The 22,702-nt window shown below is 41.2% G+C and overlaps 1 protein-coding gene across 3 annotated transcripts in view; it reads right to left on the bottom strand.

The window, feature by feature from the left end:
- Positions 1-22,702, bottom strand: part of OVCH2 (ovochymase 2) — a 74,370-nt gene that overhangs the window by 16,170 nt on the left and 35,498 nt on the right. Inside the window, exons 1-7 of one of the 3 annotated variants that reach the window (XM_084632282.1) lie at positions 14,301-14,389; positions 11,649-11,746; positions 7,905-8,014; positions 7,066-7,157; positions 3,586-3,758; positions 1,996-2,091; positions 714-865 (exon numbers count right to left, since the gene is read on the bottom strand). In XM_084632282.1, the coding sequence (XP_084488408.1) occupies positions 714-865; positions 1,996-2,091; positions 3,586-3,758; positions 7,066-7,157; positions 7,905-8,014; positions 11,649-11,739 (714 nt within the window). In that variant the 5' untranslated portion in view covers positions 11,740-11,746; positions 14,301-14,389. Of the gene's footprint in view, positions 1-713; positions 866-1,995; positions 2,092-3,585; positions 3,759-7,065; positions 7,158-7,904; positions 8,015-11,648; positions 11,747-14,300; positions 14,390-22,702 lie in introns of those variants that run through there. The other 2 variants (XM_084632283.1, XM_084632284.1) reach the window with 2 other exon arrangements.

Below are 22,702 nucleotides of genomic sequence, written 5' to 3'. Positions count from 1 at the left end.
GATGATTCCAGAAAAATCCAGCTGTATTTTGTACAGGAGTAATCCCCCTGCTATTTTAGGGCATGTCCCTTTAAGACAACCAAGGAAATCAGACTGTGCCTCCACAGCTGGGCTTGCTGTATTTAGTCAGGATCATTGTGAGGGTGAGAGGGAGGAAAAAACAGATAGACAACCATGTTCCCTGTCTCCAAGATGCATGTCCACATTTTTAGTGCAAGAGTGGGATGAGTTATGGTCTTAGCACAGGACTGAAGCGAGGAACTCAAATTCTAGTTCTGGTTCTGACACTGATTCCCTCTGTGGCCAGGAGCGTCTCATTTAACTTCCATGCCTCAGTTTTTCCTTCTTGATAATCAGAGCACCACTTTGTTACTTACTTCCCTGGGGTATTATGAGACTTAATTCGTTAATGCTGATGAAGTGTTCTGAATAGGAGAAGTTCCAAGTGTTATTGCACTGGGACATGTTCCAAAAGGCTAACCTGAAAGGTTTTCCAAACCCTAAGTAATTTCAAGGAACCCATACACAAGGGATGTGAGAATAAAATGGAGTGAAGTCATGAATGGATTATACTGGCCATCCTTGAAGAGTTAAAATATCAAATGGATTACACTGCCGATCATTGTATTATAGCATACGTCTATTCACTCAAAACACAGACACACACAAATGTGAGCTACAGCAAGGTCTGCAAGGCTATCTGTTCCACCAACCTGGCATGCATCCTTTCCTCCATCTGGAAATCCGGCACACATTAAAGTGTCTCCTCGGATTGGATTCCGTAAGGTTGACAAAGCTCTAGAACATTCCTTGTTGTCTAGGATTGGCAAGTCGACTTCATGCAAGACCTGAGGGAGGATTCCATCTAAAATAGAAGATTAAAGAAAAAATAAGGAAACTAGTTTGCTCGACATACTGAAAGTTCAGTGGATAATGATAGGGTTTTTTTTGGCGAAGTTTCATCGTCTAAATGTTGTATTTTGAGAAACAGCCATTGGTATATGACTGTGTGAAGTTTTATGTGGGTGTATAATATTTCAATTCAAATATTGATCTTTGGCTGCATAAAATTTCAACTGTCTTGATTTGAAAATGTAGGCCCCTATCCTGTAGTGACGTGTGCAGGCACTGGGATCTGCCCATGCAGAGGCCATTGCAGGATAGGAGCCTTAGAAAACCGGTTTTCATTAAAAAGAGACCACTTTTAAAACAAAAATCAGCTCGTTCTCCCCCGCCCCTCAAAGTCCTGTTTTCATGCAAAATATCCCCCCAGACATTTTCACCCTATGAAATGGGATCATTTTTGTAACTATGAAATACAACTCCTGATTTCAAGATTTTCATATGATGTTCAGATTATATACCACAGATGTATTTTAAGTTTGTTATAAAACCCTTATTAATACATATAGAAAGAATTTCAGTTCACCTTTAAAGAAAAAGCAAAACTATTCCATCCTCGGACAGTTGAACTAAAAGAAAGTTAAAATGTTCAAAATAAAATACTTGGATATGTAGGAGGACTTGAGTTTATACCTCCTGCTTCCACAACCTCCTTTGGCAAACTACTTCAGAGTTCTGTAATACATTCAGAGTGAAATTTACTCTTGTGCACAGTGCAGAGGGACCACACAGAGCCATTGTACCACTTAAGCTCTGTTTTGAAGTTCCAATTCTGATTCTTAGCTGCTGTTTTCTTCCTGGCCCACCTGTGGCTAGATGCCTAAATTGTCTGTGTTCTGACTTTCAGATACAAGCTGACCCAACATAATATGTTACAAAACTGAAGAGTCAGAAAAATGTGTAAGGCTTTGCATTAGAATCCCAGTTAAAAGAACTCTGTCTCTCTCACACACACAGAGTTTACACCATTTGTCTGGTCTGTAGATTTGATGCTGCTGCACAAACTGCTAAGCACCTAAATAGGAAAAAAATAAAATAAAGGAGCTTATAAGCCATACTAAGAAAATTAAAAAAGTTATTTCAGTGGCTTACTCTCTTTTAGACGGCCCCAACCACAAGTGGTACAAACATCTCCCGGATCAAACTTTTCACCCACATCAGGAAGGCAGGCTGGCAAAACTGATGAACCTACCATGAATATACATGAATTTCTTGTTAAATATTTGAAAGAAGAGCTGAAGAACATAAGCTTTGTTTTACTTCTCAACTAAATCTTTAAATAAAATAGCACTGTAGTTTATTGTGACATCAATCAGAGGGTTAATCTGAAAAAGACACCTGCTACAAGCTGCTGGAAACTCATTCATGCCCTCAGAGTATGATAACCAATGCCTGTTTTCAAAACACCTCTGAGGAGGTTACCTTCTTTCCTGGTGCTTTATTGGATGAATGTATTCTTTTAACCTGAGAATTCATTGGTTCATTGTGTTGCCATTTGTTAGCTTGACAGAATGAATGACCAGATTAAGTCATAGGTATTACAGACCTTAGATACTCAAATTATCTTTTTATAAAAGAATCTAAATTTTCCTGTTAAAAAAATAATCTGGTCCTCATGCTTGCAAAGGAAACCATGCAAATGTGAACCAAGTATAAAGAACACAGTGATGCGTGCCTGAGTCTGCAGAGAACCTGAAACAATAGATCTGAGAGAGATAACTGGCTCATGCATCTCAATGTGGTATTAACAGCAAGGTACACTGCTCCGGAGGGCACTGTCAACACTACTCCAGGAGACATCCCTGTGTAAGAGGAGAGAGTGCAGTGGGCCCAGCTCACCCACCCTGACTGCTGGAGTAAGTACTGAAAGAATGAATGCAAGCTGCTGTCCCTGTCTCTGTTTCCTACTCCCAAACGGAGGTGGGTCCATGCTGTCACTATAAAGAGAACTCCATGTCCTTCCTCTGCTTCTATGGGAAGGAGAGGGGAACTCCAGTCACCTCTACCAAAAGTGGGTGGTGGGGTGATGACACAGTAGCAGGGCCATAGAAACGGCCCATGTCATGTTGTTATGTTATGTCTAGGGCCATAGGTGCTGGAACTAGGGGTGCTACTGCACCCCCTGGCTTGACATGATTTCTATTGTATACAGGGTTTACAGTTTGGTTCAATGGCTCTCAGCACACACACCCCTATACAATTGTTCCAGCACCACTGACTAGGGCCCTGAGTTGCCTTAATCTGGCCCAGCTGGAACATACTGGGAGTGCCACTCTGTGGACGCACGAACATAATTTCTTTTCAACACAAGCATTTCAGTTAAATACTTAGGGCCAAATTTTAACAGCTGTACTCCCAATGAGTAATACCCTATTCTTCAAGGTTCTGCTCCATGTGAATAAGTCTATTCACCTCAGTTATTTTTCTGACTTGCCTCCAGACCTTTAATTACTCTTTCTCAAAAACACAAAGGCCATGCACACTGATGTATTCTTATTTTTCCATCTCCATTATGCTGTAGATTTTATTATGATACAATTATGTTTTCTATGAAGAAATGTATTTAAAATTAAAATAAAATATTTCTCCTTAGGAGTTATGCTTTAACAACAATGTTTAACAGGGAGGTCTGTGAGCTTAATGTTTATAATTACGAATAATTGTATAGCATTGTGGCCTTACTAAAGTTGAAAGCACCATCCAGCTTCACAAGGGCAATGTCATAATTCATTGGTCTTTTGGGGTTGAAATTTGGGTGTTTAATGATGGCTTTAACTGGTAGTGTCTGCTCTCCTTCCTCCATGAGACTTAAATCATGTTCTCCAGCAGTGATGTTCAGGTAATCGCGTAAGTGTCTGTAGGGTAGAAAGTTAACGTTTAAAGAGCAAAAGTAGAAAAACGGGACAATGAAAAATATAGGTATTCTTAGGTATGTCTGTACTGCAATCAGAGGTGTGTTGGCAGCATGTGCAGACACCGCCAAGCTAGCTTTACTTTAGGTAACAGTAAATCTAGCAGTAAAGCATGGACTTCAGCATAGGCTAGCTGTCTGAGTAAATACCCAGCATCCTGAATGGGCTTGTACAGCCCACACTGAGGCCCACGCTGTTGCAGATTAACTGCTGTTGGTATTGAAGATAGTTGGATTAAAGCTAGCTCAGGGATGTCTACACATGCTGCAGTCACACTTCCAACTGCAGTGTAGACATCCCCTCAGTCTTTTTAACATATAATTTTGATAAGGACTGCCATTATGTAGCACTTCCTATCCACAGATCTTAAAGCACTTTACAAACATTAATAGATTATCCTCACAACACCCATGTGAAGTAAGAAAAGATGGGGAAACTGAGGTACACAGTAATGACTTGCTCAAGCAAAACAGCAAGTCAGTGGCAGACCCAGGAACTTCCTTATTTCTAGCCCTGTGCTCTCAACACTAGATCATGATGTTTTTTTGGATGGGAAAACTAAGGCACAGAGAAACTAACCTGTGACTTCCTCAAGATCATCCTCTGAGTCAGTGGCAGAATCAGGACTAGAACCCAGATCAAAAAATTCCCAGTCCTGTATCCTAACAGTAAGGGTGAAATTCACCACTATGCAGAGGAAAGCACTGCTTACACACCATTTAGCTCCCATTTGGACCCTATTGTGAGGGCATAAAGTGGTATATCATCCCTGTGCTGGCTCTCCCCATAGAAGTGGATTCCATCCTAGGTCTCAATGAAATTAGCAATGCAGTACAATAATTACACAAAACTACTGCATACATAGATTAGACACTTCAGTAGTTAGGAAGTGCTGGTTTTCCAGAGAGAAATTCAGTTTTGATCTCCTTATGCTGGGATTTACAAAGGCATCTAAAGGAATTAGGTGCAAACTTCCCACAGAATTGGCATCTAACTCCCGTAGATGCCTCTGAAAATCCCAGCCTAATTTGTTAAAATTATTCACAGGTAGTAACCAGACAAGGCATTTTCCTATTAACATTCAAAACTGAACCCCTGTCCCTTTGATGAATCTGCTCAGTGATATGAGTCATTCCTAATTTTTAAAAAGTAACTGTTCTACATTACAGATAAGCATCTTTAGCCTTCTGATTTCTCCGTGAAAGTGCTGATTCATAAGGCTTAAGCCAAGGGACAGAAACTGGGGTTAATTCAGCTCCCGCCTCTCCCCTCAGCTCCCTGGTGTGGGATCTTTAATTACTATGCGTGACCCAGGGACCCCTTGATGCCAACTGGCAGAGGACACGGAGTATATACAGTTTTACAGGGATCCCTTGATTCAGATAGATTCCTAACAGTTCACCAAAAGGTAGTATGTAAGGTCTCTACAGAGAACCAGTAGCTCATAATCATCATTGTGACATGTATGGATAGATAATTAAGAAGTTATGTATCTATACTGAAAAGGATGTTCTTAAGGTTCCTGTCAGGCAGCAGGTAACAGACACTTATATCTCTGTCTGGCCATTTGGGTAGCGTGTATTGTATGCCTCACAGTGTATGCCTATTTGGATACTGAGCTAAGGGCTAAGTAAGGCTGTGTCTACACTGCCAGTTTCAGGGCTAAAACTTTAGTCGTTCAGAGGTGTGAAAAAACACCCCATAGTGACAAAAGTTTTACCACTGAAAAGCACCAGCATAGACAGCGCTTCATCGCTGGGAACACAGTTCCCAGCAATAAAGCTACCAACCCCTCATTCAGGGTGGTTTTTTTTTTTTTTAATCGCCGGGAGAGCTCTGTGTGACTACACTGCCCACGTCACAGCACTGCCGCAGCCATGCTGTAATGTGGGCAGTGTAAACACACCCTAAGACTGCAAAAAATCGACAAGAGAGGAAATCTACAGGATGAAACAAACAGCAGAGAAATTCCCTATTTATGAATAAAAGACAAAGAATTGTGCTGGTATATCTTGGAATACAAAGGAACACACTAGGTCTGTCACCTAGCGGGCAAGCTGACAGCGTGCTTATCTCAGAGAAGGCCACAGTCAAGCCAGGCTGTAAAGTGCTGCAAGGATTTTGGGTGCGCAATACTCGACATTAAAGACGTGATTACATGTAGGTTCTAGAATGTGTAACCATTTGTTGCCAATACTTCTCTTTGGTACTACTCGAATCTCTGTGCTTTGTTAAATAAGCCTTATCCTTGATTTTACAATACACATATCTAAGTGCTCTGTGTTAGGTGGAGTGGTAATCTGAGGAGGAACTGGTAAGCAGGGGCATGCTGCTTCTTTGGAAGCAGTGAATCTGTGAATACTGCAAGTATGCGGTCAGTGAACCAGAGGCTGGACACTCCAGAGAGATGCTTGGTGGCTCAAGCGTTGGAGCGTGCCAGTCGCTAATCTACAGCATGACAATGGAGCCTGCAAGGCTTAAAGAAGAGAAAGTGCTTGTGTTGCCCATGGAAATGGGGAACTGACCTACAAAAGGCATAGACAAGGCTTCCTCACGCTAAGGGCAGGTTGTAGCGAGGAGCCTCATAATCCTGGGTTCCCCCAAGATGTGTTATATCAGGGGAGGTTAGGTCAGGGGTATCAATCGTTGCTAATTGCAAAGAGAATCTCCAGCAGCAGTGCACTCCCTGGTGCTATAATGGGACCCAGTTTGTACTCAGAGGTAAGAGTGCCACCTATTGAGTCTCTAGCTCTCTTCCATTAGCACCCTGGATTTTACAGGACATCTTTCATCCCACAAGATTCCAGTTTTTGTTAAGGTTTGTTTCTTTTGAAGAGCCTGATCCTGCATTTCAAAATTCTTGGTTATTTTACTGGAAGTTTGTGGCCTGCAATGAGGCAGGATTGAGCCCTTAGTGTCTTGCATTATGCCGCTTCAAAGTAACCTTTACAGAAGTATTACACTCCATTGGTATTGCTGGATATACATTCCTCGCCCCGAACAACATAGCTGCTCCTTACTACACTTTGGGTCTATTTTCCTCCTTTAAATGGCTTGTGAACTTCTATGAGTTCTTTTCCATCCCCCGACGCGCCCAATAAAAATTCAATTTGCAACCAGTATTTTTCAGATGGAAAGGTTATTGGGGTCTGTAAACAATTTCCACAGACAAATGCCATAGCGCAAGCACTTTTATTAGCAATACACTTTTCTTCACTTGCAGCCCTGTAGTAAAACTCCTCATCCATACCTGTCTAAAACACAGTGAGCTGCCGTGACCACCCACTGAGCAGAAACAATCGTGCCTCCACAGAAATGCCTTTGCCATCGTTTCAAGGAAACCTGCATCATAAAGAATGCCTGTCATGTAAAAATCTGTACATCTTGATTTGATCTAGGAAAGAGAGCATTCTCAAAGCCTTCACCACATTACAGTTAACACTGATTAAGAAAATTCAACAACACTTCTTGGCATTCGGGCGGGGTTTGGTGTCCTCAGCTCTTAGAGCTCCCATTGAGCCCCAATAAGTGTTTAGTTTTATCTCCAAAAAATTTTGTGACATGAGTACAAATTATATTTCACAAAGGCAAAAAGATGGACATATTCAGCACACTGGAGAGGGGAGTTGGTTGTTTAGACTCTATGCATTACAATTCAGACAGGTTGCCAGAAGCCTTCACAGCTGTTCGGTGTCCTATGTGAAATTAGTTTGCGGTCTCAGACCACCAAACAGTACAAGGCACCACCCTCTTCCCAATCACTACATTCTCTGGAGGTTTGTGATGGTTCTTTTATTTTCCAAACAAGCTCACCCATCCCTATTTATAACAGACCAGCTACAGACTCCCTTTAAGACCCAATAATAAACATAACAAAAGTTTCTAGGAACTTGGAGAGTGTGGAAATTATTCCTGCCTTCTGTCTGCTTCACTGCTCTTGCTAAAAGCAGCATGGAACTCAACAATAGAGCACCAGATGTGCCAATGAGCACAAAGTACCCCTGCCTTTCTGCTTTTGTTACATCTATGAAAAGTTGGGCCTTTGTTCCCAAAGTGGCACAAGATAAAACTGCATTCCCTTGCGCTAACCTGCCATGGATGTGAGCCTTGTTTCACCTGGTTCCCACCAACAATGCGAGTGAGGAGGTTGAAATTATTCCATGGCTTCATTTCATGTGGCTTGTGTCCACACCTAGAATCTGAAGGGTATCAAAGTCAAATCAAATCAAATCAAATCAAATCAAATCAAAAGAAAAGAAAATGAGCTCGTGTGTATCATTCTGTTCTTGACTAGCATCAAAGATTTCAACACCAACAAGCATGCAGACATTCAGGGGTAGAATCAAGTAGGAGACATATAAGGGCCCAATCCTGTAGTCCTCTCATACAATCAGCTTCCATTGAACACTCATTAATGTGCCTGGTTTCTATAGGATCAGGAATAATTCTGTGTTTCCTCATTGCCTTTTTATTCTGGATCTAAAATGCTGCAGCTGCACCACCGTAGCGCTTCAGTGAAGTCGCCACCTATGCCAACAGGAGAGGCTTTCCTGTCGACGTAGGTAACCCACCTCTCCTAGAAGCGGTAGCTAGGTTGATGGGAGAATTCCTCCTGCCAACCTAGCACTGTCTACACCACGAGTTAGGTCGGTTTAACTGCATCACTCAGGGGTGCAGATTTTTCACACCCCTGAGCGACGTAAGTCTACTCACCTCATGTCCTGGTGTAGACCAGGACACGAGTTCTCCATTTTTTGTGCCTGCACTGGGTACAGTCAGAAAGAAACTTAAGCTTTCAAGGTGATAAAAGCTGCTCCAGCGCCACTTTTCTCCAGCCCTGCTTTGAAGCACTCACAAATCCAGGGAACAGTTTTGTTACATTTTAATATGTCCTGGGATGCTGATACTGTGAGATGTCTGTTTGCTCTGCTCTGTGTTCCTGAGTAGTGTCATCAGCTTCCTTCATTTTGGAAGGGGAAGGCAGATCTGTATTTTTTTCTTACACTATGAAACCATTTTTAGGCTTTCCCATCTTTTCCTCCAAAAGCTGCATTCCCTGTTTTTCAGATTGTAAGCATTTTATGCAGTCATTCATGGTAGAGAGAAGATGGGGACCCATTTTTATACCCCGCGAGACAAAGTGAACCCATCTTCAAGCCCGATCCTGCAATCAGTTTCACACTGGTGGACTACTTCACCAGAGCCTTATTGACTTCAGTGGGACTCTGCCGAAATGCAGGAGTGCAGCTCAGGCTGCAGGACTAGAGCCTCAGTATTTGTCTTGTATTCTTGAATTCTCCACCAGCAAAGTGCACTTTATTGGCTAATTAATGGAGGGAAGCAGTGGAGCAAAAGTCTGACAGAATTGGTTTAACCTGCAGTTGGTGTCATAGCTTATAGAATCATAGAAACGTGAGGCTGGAAGGGACCCCGAGAAATCATCTAGTTCAGCCCCCCTGTGCTGAGGCAGGACTATGTAAACCTAGTCCAACCCTGACAGGTGTGTGCCCCCTCATGTAAAACCAGCTCTATCTCTAAGTACTTCATACAGCAGACCAGTGACTCACCCATTGCTATATGTTCTGAGATCTGAAGGCAATCACTAATGTAGAGAACCTGTATCAGACCAGCCAAGAGCAACTGTTTACATGCTACAGGAGCTCTCCATTTGGGTGTCCTCATGTTTTATTTTTACTAATATGACTTTTTTCTGCCATGAACAAATATTAAGAGGCAAACAAGGAAAAATATATATAGGAACACTTAAAACCCCTTTAATCTGAAATTCCCTTTTATATAAATGTTGGGAATGAATTGCTGTTCCACTAACTCCGTCAATTATTGGACCATGCATTTAGCCAAACTCGTTTGCATCCCTTAAAACATTTTGGACAAATGGGGTTGACCTACCCACTACATAGGCTTTGATAATCAGCAACTTATGGGTGGACTTTTCAAAAGCATTCAGCACTGGCCTAAATACCTCTGCTACCCAGCTTGCTCTCTGAGACAGATATATTTATATTTTTTTAAGTGTCTGTGTGTGTGTGTGTGTGTGTACACACAGAAAAACACTTACAGCAATAATACTGAGTTTATAGAGGTTTTTTTGCAAAGCTAAACTCAATCTTTCCAATTTCAGCAACTACTTGCAATCTGTATTAATGAAAAGGGCATTGTTGTTTTGATGCATTTTCCAAACCCAGCATATTAGCCGTAATTCCCATTTTTGCTTTTCTATTTGAAACTGGGTGAAAATTTTCAGTGAAGTCAAAAGTCTCCAAAGCATTTAACAGACCATGTATATAGGGTTCTCTCACCTATCTCTGCAATGCAGCCACCTGTGTGGCAGAATGCTGCAGCAATAAAATGTGCCATTATTTAGGATACCAAGAGTAGCTGGCAGTGTTTGTAATAAAATGTTCCACTTTTGACTTAAATGTCCATGAAAACATTCAAATAAAAAAACAGTGGAACTATGGGTAATTTGCTGGGTTTGGGCAATGCAACTCCAAAATTTCCCTTTTCACTTGTTCAACTTTGCAAGCATCTGCCAGAACTGGATGGTTTGCTGCAAGCTTTGGCACTCCACCACCAATAAAACTTAGTCCCATTGCTATCAGAATATTTTATCTACACCCACACACACACACACACACACACACTTTACAAAATAACAAATACATTGCTACCTCAGTGAGTCAAGCCTGAAATTTAATTTACCCTTTTGCACAAGTGAAGTTGAGATCACAAAAAAATACAATTGGCCTGATTCTGATCTCATAGATTTACTGCATTGGAGTGTCTCTGGATTCTCAGACTGTAATTCAAATCAGACCCCGCTGACCACATGCATATTTTTGCATTATTCAATAAGAGACTGATGGAAATCCACAACATGACTCTTAACACTTGATTGCCATATTCCTAAACCAAATAGCAATTAAAAAATCATGAGGTATGATTAAATTGGACAGTTGTGAAAACAATCCAGATTAGTCATTATATTCTATCCAGTGTGGCTGGAGAGACATTTCCAACAGTGGTTTGTGTCTTGACACCCATATAAAAAGTGAAACAAATAATCTACACAAATGAAATCATTAGGAATATTCAGGATTTTTTTTTCAAAATGGGTCCAAATGGAGTACACTCTGGGATTTTAAAATACAAGACAATTTAAAAGAGGAGCTAGTCCAAGTCATTTCATTTCAACTGAAGTAAAGACTTTGGGCTGGTAACATACAATTGGCACAGAAATAACTACATCAGTTTTAATCCACAACTTTTGTTATTTTGGTGCAAACCTGCAAAGATCTTATTTTGATTTAGTTTAGTTTGTTAAAGGAAGAATTAAGCTAAATTGAAAAACCTTTTATTCTCAAGTGTCCACTCACAAACATGCAATAACATAACAAAAGGAGTGGATTAAACCTCATACTGTAGACCAGCGGTTTTCAAACTTTTTGAGCTGAGCCCCCCCACTTTGAGTTACAATTTTTGGTTGTGCTCCTCCGCAACCATACAAAAAGAGATTAGTCATGGGGTGGAGGTCGCGCTCCCTCTCCGAACCCTGCCACGCCGAGCTGAAGCCTGAGCTAAAGCCCAAGCCACCTGGCGTTGCCGCTCACCACCCCAATGTTCCTCTGTGCCCCTTTAGGGGGGGCACACCCAACAGTTTGAAAACTCTGCAGTGGACAGACATGACCTAGGGTCAGATTCTCAACTGGTATAAATTAGTGTAACTCCTTTACTTCAATGGAGCTACACTGTTTTACACCATCTGAGAATCTGGGCTTTTGCCTTTAGAAAATGATTAAATCTTGATCCTACCTTTTTGTAGACGCAGTGGCACGGAGTTTCCTTCTCTAAGACAAACTATCCCAAGCATGAATAAAAGCAGGTCGCCTAGGGCTACTGGCATTTTGAGGCTGTAAGTGACCAAGTAAAGATGGGAAGAGTTTTTATAGGGGGAAAGAAGAAAATAACGCTGTGGGAGACCAGCAATTGACTAATTAAAGTGGAGGTTACTCATTAATCCAGCCATAAAGCGTTTACTGGGCACAACTAAATTTTCCAAATTTAACCAAGCATGATACCTTTTATAAACCTAAAGTTACTGAGGTCTTCGTTGCTAAATATTTTCTGAAGTCTCCCAGAAAAAATAAACAGCCAATTCAAGACAAATGGCAGAACTGTAAATTATTGCATGCTCTCCTAGGTGATATCTAGCTAATACAGTAAACATATAATAGCATCACACCAGAGAAAACCAATTGGTTGTAATTGTAGGTCAATACAGTTTTCACAGTTCTCGTTGCTGGTGTATGTGACGTTTACTTACTGTATTTTACATGTTAGCCAACAGAGCAGATGTGAGAAATGTATTGACAGTGTGTCCAAGCTGGACAAGACACAAAATAAAGACTGTCCCTGACTCAAAGAGCCTATGTGTAAAATTTTCAAAAGTGCAGAATCAAAGTCTCATTTTCAAAAGGGACATAAGCAACTAAGGCCCAGATTTTTAAAGGTATTCCGGTGTTCAACTCAGCGCTGCAAGGTATAATTGACATAGATGGCAAGGTCCCATTTTCAAAAGTGACCTTGACACTTGGGGGGGGGGGGGAGAAAGAGAGAAGGTGGGTGAGATAATCTCTAATATACTGGAACCAACATGGCTACAGCCCTGCAAAACAAACTTGACACTTAAGAGTCTCTTTGAAAGTCAATGGGACTTAGGATCCTAATTCTTGAAGTACTTTTGACTCACAATGACACTCAAATTCCTAAATGTTGGTCTCATTTTCAAAAGTGACTTCAGTACTTAGAAGCCTAAGTCCCACTGATTTTCAAGGAGACTCCTAAGTGCCAAGGTCAATTTTGAATATAGGACTTAGGCATTGTAACACTTGCAATGCTGAGTGAAGCAACACCTAAATACCCTTAAAAACCTGGGCCTTTGGACCTGAAGTCTCACAGGAACCTAAGTCTCATTGTGAGTCAAAGTGTTTAAGTCATTCTTGAAAATGGGACTTAGGCTCCTAAATCATTTTGCTGCTTTTCAAAATTTTATACTAAGGAGCCTAAACAAGGCAGACAGAGTAGACAGATTGCACTGGGAAACCTAGAAAAGAGAATGCATCTCCATTTATTCTTCTTTTTTTTATTTTTGCTCATTAAATTAGTAGGCAACTATAGTGTGGTTTGAAATATTTGGAATAAAATAACAGATTTGACCAAAATATCAGCATAGCGAAAGTGAACTCGTATGGAACACATAAGGGCCAAAATTAGGTGGTATCACAGTTGGTGTTATCACTGAAGAAGATAAATAATCCTAGGAAATCTGGAAGACACAAATAAAGCTACAAGTCTTATCTAAACTGGGGAAAAGGTATACTCTTACAATGATCGCTAACAGATTGTAAAATCTTATTGCAGTCAGGGCAGGTTGTTGTTTTTACCTCAATTTAGCTCGTCAACGTAAATCCTAGGCTCCCTCAGCTGTCATGTTGTAAAAGACACCATTTTCCCTAGTGTAGCCATACCCACAAAAACCAAAAGGCAATAGCACCCTTTCCTGCATAGGGTGTACATTAAAGTCTGAGACAAGATATGGGATGAATAATGTATGTATTTCTATATATCTATCTAAAATCTTGAGCAAATTCAGAGAGTCCACCGAAATACACATATCCACACAGGCTCTAAAAAATGACATAACTCCACACTGCAAACAGATAATGTGCCAATTTTTACAAGAAACAAAAAGGACATTTCATTACTAAGAGTATGACTACCATTTTGATTGGGGCACATATTTTCTTTCATTCATTCATGCTCTGAAAAAAAATAATTCCCCACTGATCACATAAATGTGATTTTGCCTGTTAGCCTCTAAATCACTTCTGAACATATTCTCATGTGAAGTGTACATGCCACTTTCGAATCAGCCATTAATTTCACAGTAGCACACTCCAAACTCCACCGCTTCAGCATTGACCACTTGATCCATTATTCTGTTATAGGTTCTTGCCATTCGCTTCCTTTAATCAGTCGCAGGGTGATAGCAAATGACACCCTGTTCTGAATGCCTGATTTTCAATCAAACTCAACTGTATATAGATCTTATCCTAGAAACACCCTTAAGCAGCTGCTCTTCTATCTTCTGCTGAAAAAACACCGCTGTTCCCTTGCTGGTCCTGAGGGCTGTCTTTTTCTGACTGCTCGTATCTGCTTTGCGAAGTAAAGAATAAAATCAACTGCATATAATGAAGAGGTCACTGATTAGTCCATCACAGTGACATCTTTCAGGATCACAGAGTCTAACAGCTACGGTGTAACTACTTATTTTTCCATATGTCACTGAGCCTGGCATATCCATTTCTCATCGGTAATATGACAAAGTATTCACACAGTGTCACTTACAATAAGAATAAGCAGTCAGCTTGTTTGGAATTTAGAATACAGAGAGGAAACACTTACTGTGCAGTGACCTAGGAGGTCCAAGGGGAAAGGAACAGAACAGCATGTACTGTACACTCTGTCTCTTGTCTCGGACAACAAAAGAGGAGCATAGGCTCTCGCCTTCTCTAACTGCTCTTTGTTCTCTTCCTCCACTGCCTATTTGTCTTTGCCCTGCTGCACGCTGGATAAGATGCAATAGCAGCTCCAGACAAAGGCACTGATAATCCCATCCTCATTCTCCATTGCTTGGCTGCTGTCGCTCCCATACCTTGCAACCTTGGCAATCAGCACCACAAGTCTCATTCCATACAGACTAGACATGGGCCAGAACAGAAACCTTGAATTTGATCATCTTCTAGGTGTTCAGAATCCAAACCCAGATCTAGATCTGTATTTTGCAAATGGTCACTATCTTTATAATAGGTCAAACCCAACCCCTGAACCCAAAAGCCCAGGAACTTTGGGATGTTTGAAATCCAGGTCTGGGTCCATAGTTTAACAGCTTAAGCCCATCTCTAATCCCAGTATTGCAGTGCTGGCCAATGCCTGACTGTCCGTCCTGTCACTTTTCTAGCTGCATATTTTATTTTCAGGTATTATAAACAACTTTGCATTCCATTGTACTTCAAATGCACCAGGGCCTTGCTTCCTCCCTCTCAGATTATCACACAAAGAACACACTTACCAGCAAGAATACGCAAAGAAGGTGGAAAATCCCTATCTTTAGAACTGAATCTTATTCAGTGGAAGTCTAAACACTTTTTTAGTATTACAAAATTTGAAACAACTCTGGTTGTTTTGCAGAACAACAACAAAATACTCCAAACTTTCATTACATAGCCGCTAAAGTCAAGCGGCTATGGGCAATTGCCTTTATTTGATCACTGCTTGAGCAAGCGGTTGTTTCAGTGGCATAAAGATTTGGACCCAAGCAAAGGCAGGGCCCCAATTTACGGACATCAGAGCAGCAGAAAGATCAGAGGCTGTGATTTACCTCCCATTTTATCCCACTAACAGAAAAGGACACTGGGTATGGAGTTTGCTTCACTTCCTATCCAAACACAAATGATTAGGTGGTGAGTATGCTCACCCTTTGGTCTTACTGCCACAGGACAACACACAAAACAAAGACACCCCAAGCCGTTAATTTGCCATCAGTTCCAATGCTGGAGGGTATTTAGGCTGCTACGTGTCTCATGGGAAAGACACTTAAATGAGCAAAACAATGAGTTAAAGCTTTTAAAAGGTCACCTAGTCACACTTGTTAAATTGCTCATGAGAGATCATTGGCAAGAATTGCAAGTTTTAATGGTGAGACAAAATTAACAATTTAATATAGTCTATACAACATATGGCTTCATGGCTTGAAAGGAGGTGGGTTTTTTTGTTAGTTTTTGTTTGTTTGTTTTTGAGAGCACTGGGAGAGCTCTCTCCCAGCGCTCTGCCGCGACTACATAAGCCACGTTAAAGTGTTGCCGCGGCAGCGCTTTAACGTTGCTAGTGTAGACTAGCCCTGAGTTACTCCTGATTTGCACCTGTATAATTAAGAGGGGACTCAAGTTTGTCCAAAAGAAATAGCTGCAACAATTACATAACATTTACCAAAGAATATAAAAACGGTTGGTTTTACAGCTTCTGTTGTTGATTACACACAATGAAAAAGGCGCTTAATAAAATAAAAGCACACCTGCGATTTCAATAGGCTAGTTTCCTTTCTTTTAGAGAATACATACCGTACAACATCTGAGAAATGTTGACCTTTCATCCACTTACATAACCAGACAGTCCTTACCATATTTCAGTGATTTGTTTATAGGAGGGGGAAGTCAAGGAAATTCCCCTCTTGAAACTATCCAGTCTTTGGCTGTAAATGTTCAATAACTTTCCAGCCAAGAAATCTACTTTTCCCCTACCTTCCTTATATATTTAGCGGTGGGTTGTGTTATCATTTGCTAAGTATATTTAGACATGCAATTTAACTCCATCCATGGCTTGGAGACATTTACATAACTTAGTCCCCACCTCTAGGAAATTTACAAATAAATCACTGGTCTAGTTATGCTGTTTCAGCCAAGAATATAGGGCCTGATCCAAAGTCAACTGAAGTCACTGGGAGTTGCTTCATTTGGATCTGACCCATAGTTGTGGTCTACAGTTTTCTCTTTACTTTTTTGGGGAGGTTTAGTTTTAATTTATCACACATAACAGACAACTTCAGCCCACAGCAAGTGGGTGCAATTCTCACAGACTTCAGTAGCAATTGCATCCACTTATGCCAGGGCTGAATTTTGTCCACCTCGATTTATATCACTTCTACTGTCACAGAGAAGAGTGGAGGAGACACAGAAATGGAGCTGCAGACTCCATGACACACTTTGTGAGGGACCAGGACTGGGATCCTAAGGTATTGATTGACACTACTAATAATTAAAACAATCATAACAACTGTGACATATTGAAACCATTCTTCACATAGCATATATGGCAGGAGTACTGAAGTACCCTTATTAGTTGGTTGAATAATCTACCAGATAGTGTGCCGTTTGAACTGACTCCAAAGTATGTACAGTAAGTAGCAGAGAGGCTGGTGACATAAGAAAGGAAGTGGCTGAAAATGACCATAAATATATGATCAGTGGTAATTTATAGCAGTGGGTCAAGATCACAGTATACAGGATTAAAATAGAACTGGCTCAAGCCTACCTACTCTAAGCATGCTCCAAAGATTAATTGTAACCTGGAATATCCTCCTACCACATGAGGACAAGAATTGCATAACATCAGAGCGGAATCCATAAATGTTCAAGATTTTCAGATTGTAAGGCTAGCAGGGACTCTTCTGTAGTGTGACCTGTATAATACAGGTGATAGACTTTTACCCAGCAATTCCTGTGCCAAGCCTGGGACTTCTGGTTAAGCTAGAGATATTTGATAGTTTAGGTTCATAGACAGAGCTGGGTACATATTGCCAGAAGGATTTGGGGACAGTTTTTCAGATGGGAACTGGGAATTTGAACTGAGTATTTGCAATCCTTTTTATTCGTTTTCCACAAACATTCATACCCATGATTTTTAAACTGCAAGGATGTTTCTGGAAAGTGAAAGTCTTGCTGATGCTCAGGCAACTACATATTTGGGCAAAACCTGGTGTCAGAGGTGTTTGTCAAGTGCCACTTTGAAATCTCTTTGATTTCCCTTCGTCTGTTAGTAAGAATTTTAATCATCCAATTAAGAACCACCACCAATGACTTAAATGACCAATAACATGCCACGAACAGCAATAGTTGAAAACTCACTTCAGGCAAATAGTTTCCAAATAACCTGTGAGATGTATGTTCACACAGAGCATCCATTTAACTATTTGAAATCCCCCGCCTTTTGTTTTGATGGGGTCCACTTGTTTCTTCTTTTGATAGAATTGGTAACTACTTTCAGAGGAGGCTGAAAGTCTTTATTTGCTTTAATTAGAGCCCTGTGGAACATACTAGGCATGCTACAGCTTAAATTTCTTAGTTTTGTCAATAACCCATACACACTTACTAAACGGATCCATAACTTTTAACAATGTCTTCCATCTTTAACCTTTACTACTGTTTGCTACTGTTTTCCCCCCCAATTACTACATGTGGCATTCAGAATGGGCATAGATGTTTTAAATGAGTGCTTCTGCAATGAACCACCAAAAAAACCCATGAACCGAACATCTCAGGAACCATAAGGGAAAAGGTCAGCATGCATTTTTTCTTCCTGATTGTTCATATACTAGTATATATTTTCCATCTATTATGTATTATTAACAAAAATTGAGAAACACCGTGGAGACCACATCTTCACAGCTTGCCCTACTGGCCCCCTCTCCTCCCACCCAAGATCACACATGTGATTGCAAAATATCCCTGCTTACAAAGAAAAGTTGAGTGAAATCCTGGCCTCACTGAAGTCAACAGGAATTTTGCCAGTGACTTCAGTGAGGCCAGGTTTCCACCCAAGGTGTTTAGACATTTTAACTTTAACATAATAACCACTGTGTCCTTCTTGAAAGTAATTGATGACTCATACAGTCTCCTTTGGTTCTTCATTTAATCTCTCCCTCCCATCTTCTTTGTTACTCTGTCCTCCCTTATTCCTCTATACAGGCTTCCTGTGCCCCTTCTTTCCCACTCCTCTGTACCTGCTGTCTGGTGCATGTTTTACCTGGCATGTATTACCTTGCCACCTACTCCTCCTCCATATGCAAACTGATTATCTGGCTCCTTTTTCTCATGCTCCCCTTGCACATGCTGTCGGAAGCCTGGTCCCAATTCACCACTGGACACTGCCTCTCCTACAAGAAGTTTGCTCACTAGTAGTTGCTGGCTCCCCTTCCTTTACCACTAGCACTGGTGGTGCTTCTGCTCCCTGAAGCCATGTCTACCCTGGAAATACCTGGATACTAACACCAGCCTAGGGGCCAAGAGGGGCTCCTTGCTGTGTCTTCTGCTTTGTACACAACAATAATATGAAGGAACCACACACACAAGTGGGGTCCAAATTGGTATGTTTACTGAATATACACAAGATGTAAGGTTCAGCTACATATGCATACCGCTATTCTGACAGGGCTCTGGAGACTCCTAAAATATAGAACACTGAGTGTCACTAGGGCTCAAACACTATTTCAAGGGATACTACCCTATTCCTATTCACCAACTCCTCTTTCTGACCATAGCAACAGGCTCTAAAACAGGCAGTAGGCTGGCTCCTTCTGGTTTTTCCTCAGATTGATTGCTTACTCACAGTGAAGAGCTTAGAGGAGGGGTTCTCAAACTGGGGATTGGAATCCCTCAGGGGGTCACGAGGTTATTACATGGGGGGTCACGAGCTGTCAGCCTCCACCCCAAACCCTGCTTTGCCTCCAGCATTTATATTGGTTTTAAATATATAAAAACATGTTTTTAATTTATGGGGGAGGGCACACTCCGAGACTTGCTATGTGAAAGGGGTCACCAGTACAAAAGTTTGAGACCCACTAGCTTAGAGCCTTTAAGAAGAACCTGGAAACAAGAAGCTGGTGCTAGCACCGTGTGAGCTGCCTGCTCTCTGCAGATTCCCTGGCAAGTGCTCCTCAGTTTGAGAATCACTGCAAGAGAGCATTTAGCTATTGAAATGTGTGTGTAGAACTTTATCTTTGATCTGAAATAGTTCACTCTACCTTATCTAATGTGGGGTACATGAAGTGGAATGCAGAACAAGATCTGAGAGTACTGCATTGTGGTGAAATGACAGAACATTTCCATTCATCTGTTCCTATTTATAACAATAATGTGCTTTTCACCTGGGTCTATTGTACCGAATTTCTTAAAGAAACTCACACTGCAGGAAATAAGTTTCTTATGGAGGGAGTGTTGCCTAGTGATCAGAAAGTGATCAGAACTGGGAGCCAAGTATTATGTGGCTCTGGGCAAATTGTAGCATTTGTATGCCTCAATTTAATCCTCTGGAATATGGGAACAACAACACTGACCAGCCTCACAGGAGCTGAGGGGGAAGAGCGGGGGCACATAATCCCACATGCCCCTCCACCCCACCCCATTTTTCCACCCCATGGCTTTACACTCTGGGTGGCTGCCCCACTCACCCGCCCTGGTTACAGCCCTGACACCCATGTTACACAGGTGTAGTTGACTATACAAGGTAGCACAGAATCAGGCCTCATGTTTCCAGTTAGTTTATCTGCTGTTTTGCATTAAGTTAATTGCTGTCTCATATTTCACACATTTATAATTCTCTGAGCTCTGCAGTGCTCATCATCCTACACATACAGAAGAGTCTGAAACTGCTTTGCCAGTTACAGTAGTAAGTCAAGAAAGCTGAACAACATTTTTCTATCTCTTTTTACACTTATTTCACACCATATTCTTGACAGGGAAAAATCACTGCTATAATTTCACTGGTTTAGCAGAACAGACATCTATCAGCCAAGCTTAGTAGAAAAAATACGTTAGCTTCATGGACAGCGTGTACCACAATACTTCTGAATGTGAGAATCACAGAGCTATGACATTTCCATTATAAACACATAAAGAGGGCAGTTTTCTAAGGCAACTGGACAGTGAACTATCCCTGCCAAAAACAGCTTTTACTCAGTTTTCTAGACATATGTTTCTCCACTTACCCTCTTGATGGCTCTCATGAGAAGGATTCTGAGGAAAGAATATTGCTGATCTCTATAAATGTTTCATCCAGATCATGCACATTTTCTGTGCTGTAGACATTTTCTCTCAGGGCCTAATCCTGTGAGAGGCCAAGTGCACTCAGGGATTCAAAGGTTCCCAGCACCTTGCATGATCAAACCCTTCTCTGATAGCAAGGAAGACCAAAATGAATTTCTTTTCGAAATACTGACTTGAGAAGAAATATTACATTACATGCTCTCAATTACTTGTTTCTTCTCCTGGTTTTGTAACATCAAGGGAGGATCAGCAAGTCATTCTTTTGTGCAATTTTATGAGAGACAGGCAAAGGAAGACCATGGAACATGTTCTCCTCTTGAGCACTTCCTCCTAGGACTGTTCTAAGAGGATAGTCTACCTGTGATTTCATTGTTCACAACTTTGGATTGTGCCAGCACATTTATTTCTACTGAGGTGCAAAATTCCAAATACGAGCAATTTCTACTGATGCACAAATCTGCTTAGATGACATTTATATAATACACCCCACATAAATTGCACATGCCTCCATCTAGCCAAATCAATGGGTGATACATTCATGGTTCTAAATAAAAATCTAACAATGTGATTATTTTGATTGTCATGATTTTTCATACTCCATGCTGAAAGTGTTTAGATACATTAAACTAAATTCTAGACTGGGGGAAGGAATCTACAATCCTAAACTGCTGAGTAATATACTCGTAATAGCAGATGTTCTCTATACTCTGCCTCAGGCAGACACAGCAGCCAGTTAAACTATTGCATTTTTTCTTGGAAAGGTACTGAAACTGTCTGTGCAAACAACTATGCTGCTGCTCTCGTGCAAATGATACTTGTACCCAGTAGCATGATACCAGCCTCCATGCCCACACATCAGCAAGCTGATACACATGGACTGTACTCCAGGTGTACAATGAGGTCTTGGTATCAAAAGACCCAATTATTTTGTTTTTGCACAATCCATTTATAAATATGTCACTGCTGGCAGCCTCATACCGAGATCCAGGTGGGATAGAGTCCAAACAGCCCTATCACAGCAACTGGACCTATCAAACTGGCTCAGGATTCCAGAGTGAGGAAGTGTTAAACCAATCAGTGCATTCTCTCCTAGGCAGTCAACAGTGAATCATTTTAGCCTTGGCAGGAAACTGGCATGCAACCAGGGACTATTTGCTCTTGGCTATGTTTGGTCTCCATCGCCAAATAACTCTTACCATCTAGGACCACTGCTAAAAGGCAATCAGTAGACGGAAGAATCAGACAACAGCCACAATGGTCAAAGATCATCATCTTTTGGGATTACTGTAGGTTTTCAGCCATTAGCTGAGGTAAAGTTTTGCAGAGGCTAGAAGGGCTGATGCAAGATAGTTACCACAATGTCCACAGGGAAAAAGAGATACAGAGAATAGTTCAGTGCAATATTAAAAGCTGAGTATTATGATCATTGTGTTGCCCCTTTTCGACTAACAGCTACTCAACGTTCAGGGCCTGAGAATGTTTCAGTTGGAAGTGTAAATTGATGGAGTCTGGTATTGGCTTTGATGCAATCTTGTTTATTTACAAGAAATGCACAAAGTTCTGCTTCAGCCAACAAACCCAGAAGCTTTCTCTAGCTTTTTTCAGGGTCATTGTGCCCACAGGCTACTGCTTGGCCTTATTCTCTCTCTTCTCAGTTTTTGAGAGTGCTGCCCTTTCTCTCTCCCAACCCCCCTACCCCAATAACCCTTCTATCCACTCAGTCCAAAGCCCCTGCTTTTTTTGGGGGGGGGTTCTTGACTCATCCTGAAAGTTATGTTACAGAGTCTGTCCTCACCCAGTCTCAAAAATGTTTGTGATCAATGTAGTCACCCATCTCTCTCAGCATGACAATACTATTATTATTATTATTTTTATTGCACTAGGACTCCAAATAGTCATTTAAATCTTACATATCACTTTTCAACCATAAATCTCAAAGCACTTTACAAAGGTCAGTAGCGCTATCCCAATATTACAGACAGGGAAATTGAGGCACAGAGTGGTGCTGTGAATTGTCCAAGGTCACCCAGCAAGTCAATGGCAAAACAAGGAACAGAATCCAAGGTCAGCTCTCAGTCAAGCACCTTATCTACTGAGCCACATCACTAGGTGTTTTCCAAACACAGACGTAGACACTCCCACCACCAAAAGAGCACACCGTCTAAGGGCATGGCTACACATGCAGATGTAGAGCGCTCTGAGTTAAAC

This window comes from Lepidochelys olivacea, assembly GCF_965140295.1.
Source record: "Lepidochelys olivacea isolate rLepOli2 genome assembly, chromosome: 6".
Lineage (NCBI taxonomy): Eukaryota > Metazoa > Chordata > Testudines > Cheloniidae > Lepidochelys > Lepidochelys olivacea.
The sequence above is the reverse complement of the archived record's forward strand: the minus strand, read 5'-3'. Positions and strand labels throughout refer to the sequence as shown.